Source organism: Myotis davidii, unplaced genomic scaffold (assembly GCF_000327345.1).
Source record: "Myotis davidii unplaced genomic scaffold, ASM32734v1 scaffold164, whole genome shotgun sequence".
Lineage (NCBI taxonomy): Eukaryota > Metazoa > Chordata > Mammalia > Chiroptera > Vespertilionidae > Myotis > Myotis davidii.
This window is the reverse complement of record NW_006296417.1, coordinates 1,008,835-1,013,151: the sequence shown is the minus strand read 5'-3', so window position 1 is coordinate 1,013,151 and position 4,317 is coordinate 1,008,835. Positions and strand designations below refer to the sequence as shown.

Below are 4,317 nucleotides of genomic sequence, written 5' to 3'. Positions count from 1 at the left end.
CAACCCCCAGGGGCCCCAGGACACCCCGAGAGAACCAGCGTCTCCTGAAAGGCTACTCGCCTTTAGCTTCAGCTCCAACAGCCCTTCCAGCCGCCCGCCCAGCTAGGGGCCCGTCACAGTGTAGCCAACCTGGCAGCACCCACCACTTGACTCCACTTGAACGGAGGCCTACTCAGAAACGAGGCCGCCTGCGTTTCCAGCTTAAAGGCGTACACACACACACACACACACACACACCACACTGCGCGCACAGCCCAGGCAGCAGCAGTCTCTATTTTTATGGTGAGAATCAGGCGTTGAGATCTCAGAATGTGTATCAGAGTTGGTTCAGCGGATAGAGCATTGGCTGGAGGGTCCTGGGTTCAATTCCGGTCAAGGGCGTGACCTTAGTTGCAGGCTCCATGCCCAGCCCGGGCCCTGGTCAGGGCTCCTGTGGAAGGCAACCAACTGACATGTCTCCCTCACATCAATGTTTCTCTCTCTGTCTCTCCCTCCCTCCCACTCTCTCTAAAAATCAATGGAAAAATATCCTTGGCTGAGGATTAACAAACAAAAAAACCAACCAACAAACAAACAAACCCCACACCAACACCCTCTGAGGTTGGCACCGTTACCACCTCAGGTTTAAAGATGAGAAGGAGTCAAGGTTCAGTGGGGACTCAGAAATTCACTGAGGACAGAGCTGGGAGGCTAAGACCTGGGCCTGGCACCCGTGTTCCAACTACTAAGCCATCCTGTACGCACAGCGGTCAAGTCCACACTGTCCTCTCATGTTCATGCCACTCCACGGCTATGAAATACTGTTTGCATCACTGTTTCCATAGAAAAACCCCAGGGCCTGGCCGGTGTGGCTCAGTTGAGCATCAGCCTATGAACCAGGAGGTCACAATTCGATTCCCGGTCAGGACACATGCCCGGGTTGTGGGCTCCATCCCGTGTGTGGGGTGTGCAGGAGGCAGCCGATCCATGATTCTCTCTCATCATGGATGTTTCTCTCTCTCTCTCTCTCTGAAATCAACAGAAGTATATGTTACAAAAAGAAAGAGAGAAAAACCCCAGGGCCCTCTGACACAATATTCTACATCAGATCACTTCCCCTCTAAGAGCATCTAAACCAGTGGTTCTCAACCTTCCTAATGCCGCGACCCGTTAATTCCTCATGGTGTGGTGACCCCCAATTTCATTGTTACAAATTGAACATAATTAATGCATAGTGATTAATCACAAAAACAATATGTAATTATAGATGTCTTCTCCAATGGCCTTAGGCGGCCCCTGTGAAAGGGGCGTTCGACCCACAAAGGGGTCGCGACCCACAGGTTGAGAACCGCTGATCTAAAGGGACCCGTGAAGTTCAGGTTCGGTGGCCAGAGGCACTGCTCTGGGGCCTTGGCACTGAGCTGCGGGGGTCACTGTGGGGGATGTGGACAGACAGACGTGCGTTCTGACCTGCTCGGCGCTCCCTGCCGGGGATCTGGCCGGACTGCAGCAGGCCCTTCAGGCGCTCCACCTCCGCCAGCGTCGACGCGTTCGCTATGGCGTTCTGGGGACACGGAGACGGACAGTCAGTTTCACCGCGGCCGACCCATCTCCCAGACCACACCTTCAGTAAGCAGTTCCAATTCAAACCGCACTGGGGGAAGGATCTTATTGGCACTGAAATCGACCCAAAAACCAAACCAGGAATTTCCGAACTTGGCAAAGACACGCAGACCCCCCCAGAGGAGAGGAAGTCATCATTGCGTGTCCTAACACGTGACAACGGAATTCCGATAGGGATCATGGCACTGGGCAGCGTAAGAGGCAATGTTATAACATCAGCATTTCTCACTGCGCTCCAAGAGGATCTTTCAGCGTAAATATGACAGTAAAAACCGAGAGAAAAAACAAAAACCCAGGCAGACACTGACACGGTGCACAAAGGTCCCCGCTGCTGAAATACACTCGTCCTGGGAAACTGTAACAGGCCAGAGCTGCCCCCACTCCCACCGGCTCCTGTACTTAATTCCAGCCCGAGTCTGGTCAAGTAATCTCTCCACGCTACTTTTTCCGTTAACAAAAATATCGCTGTGCCCGGCCGGTGTGGCTCAGTGGTTGAGCACCGACCTAGGAACCAGGAGGTCATGGTTTGATCCCCGGTCAGGGCACAGGCCCGGGTTGCGGGCTCGATCCCCAGTGTGGGGCATGCAGGAGGCAGCCGATCCATGATCTTTTCTCATCGTGGCTGTTTCCCTTCCCCTCCCTTCCGCCGGCAGCCTCACCTTGATGGCCTCCACGTCCCCGGGCGACGGGCCGCCCTTCTTCTTCTCAGCGGGCAGGCCAGCACCTGGGTTGAACCTTGGGAGGGAGGACACGACGGTTAAGACCAGCCCGGCAGGAACTGCTTCTCGTACTTTCAAAGCTTTTGAAAGTAACCCAACCAGTGTAGTATCTTATCTTTGTTAACACACTGATACGAGAACCTCTCCTTCAGAAACACCACTCGGGTCATCACAGAGCGGGACACGGGACATGGGACAGCGAGGCCGGATTGGAAATGTTGGCTCTGCCCGCCGACGGGGCAGGAGTGTCACGTGACGCCCGGACCGCTGATGGCCCCGGGCTCGCGTGGCGCCAATTCAGGACCGGGTCAGGCCCAGGCGTTGGGGTGGCGTTGGCAGGAGGCCCGTGGCGGCCGGAGTGTTTCTGAAGGGGAAGTGGAGAGAAGGCGGACGTCCGCAGCTTACGTTTTGCTTCTCCTGGCAATATCCTTTGCAAGCTGTGCACCCCGCTTGCCCTTGAACATTTTCTCTGCTTCCTGACGCTCCTACAGCGACACCACACACAGAGTTAATGGAAACAGGAAAGCACACGCGTGTAATGCACTCTTCTGAGACAGACTGGGCTGCGCACCAAAGCAGAGCCAAGGTCAAGGTCAAAGGCGACACTGGGCTCCTGCCTTCTCTGCTGAAGCTACTGAAGGAAGAGGCCCCTCCTCGCCTCAAGGCGGGGCTCCCAGACAACTAAGGCCCAGCCCCAGAGTCCCCCCCCCCCCCACCCAACCCACAGATCAGGGCATGGCCGCTGCTCTTCACACGCAACTCAACGTCACAACAGCTCAGGGAGCATCAGGGAAAGTGTGACAGGGCACTGGGCCCGATGGGAATATTTGCAATATTTTCTTTGTGGGGTTTTTATTGATCTGTGAGAGAAACATCCATCGGCTGCCTCCTGCAAAGCCCCACACTGGGATTGAGCCTGCAGCTCGGGCCTGGCCCCTGACTGGGAATCGAACTGTGACCTTTCGGTGCCAACCACTGACCCACACCGGCCAAGGCTGTAATATTGTTTCTAAAGGGTGCTCTTTTCCTTTTTTTTTTTTATGGTAGTTAAAACCAAATTCGATTTATGAGTTTTAAAAGTAATATATATATGTTTTCTTTAAAATTTCAAACTTTTCCCAGTTCCCATGCAGCATTCCTTTGTCCTCAGGGTGTTAAGGTCCCCAGTAGGGGGCGTGCAGGAGGCGGCCGATTGATGGTTTTCCCTCATCGTGGATGCTTCTCTCTCTCTCCCTTCCACCCTGCAATCAATTAAAACTCTCTCATCATGGATGCTTCTCTCTCTCCCCCTTCCACCCTGCAATCAATTTTTAAAAACACACACACACACACACAAAAACAATTAAGGTTTAAAACAGGGGTGGGGAACATCTGGCCCAAGAAATCATTTGGCCTGGCCCTGCCAAGGCATTGTGGGGGGAAGGGGGGTTATTAAATGTTGGACCACACAGAGCAGGCTCATGTCTAAGGTGATCACTCTGCATGGCCCGTGAATGACGCTGTAAAATAGAGATGGCGCCTGGCAGAGGAAAGGTTCCCACCCCTGGTGTTTAAAGCAGGGATAACCCCACCCCCCACGCCCCCCCGAAGGTAACGGGAAACCACTCCCGTGACGAGGCTGCTGGACTGGGCACGGCCAGCTCCCACGGGCAGTCTCCTGTGGACCGTGCGACCCGCTGGGATGACTGACGTGAGAGCTTCGCCCAAAATCTGATCTAATGTTTTCTTTCCCACGTTATCATTACCAGCCAGCAGCAAAACCCATCAGGCAATTTAAAAAAACAATCACAAAATCACAAAATCACACATCCAAGCCACAGGTGGACAGGGACTGAGGCCGGAGAGGCACTTACTTTGAGCTTCACCTTCTGGAAGTCCAGCACGCGGACCTGGGGGACCTTGTAGATGACGTAGAGGCGGTAGTGCTTCTTGTTGGTCACGGGGTTCCTGAGAATACTGCAAGGAGGGCAGCGTCACCGGCCCGCCCGGGGCCTTC

General features: G+C 54.3%; 1 protein-coding gene across 1 annotated transcript in view; it reads right to left on the bottom strand.

The window, feature by feature from the left end:
• Positions 1-1,339: 1,339 nt before the first annotated feature.
• SNRPA1 (small nuclear ribonucleoprotein polypeptide A') overlaps positions 1,340-4,317 on the bottom strand; it is a gene marked incomplete at its 5' end in the record, with an annotated part of 4,990 nt that continues 2,012 nt past the window's right edge. Inside the window, 4 exons of the mRNA XM_015569107.1 lie at positions 1,340-1,543; positions 2,262-2,337; positions 2,727-2,806; positions 4,175-4,277. Coding sequence (XP_015424593.1) covers positions 1,355-1,543; positions 2,262-2,337; positions 2,727-2,806; positions 4,175-4,277 — 448 coding nt within the window. The remainder of the gene's footprint in view (positions 1,544-2,261; positions 2,338-2,726; positions 2,807-4,174; positions 4,278-4,317) is intronic.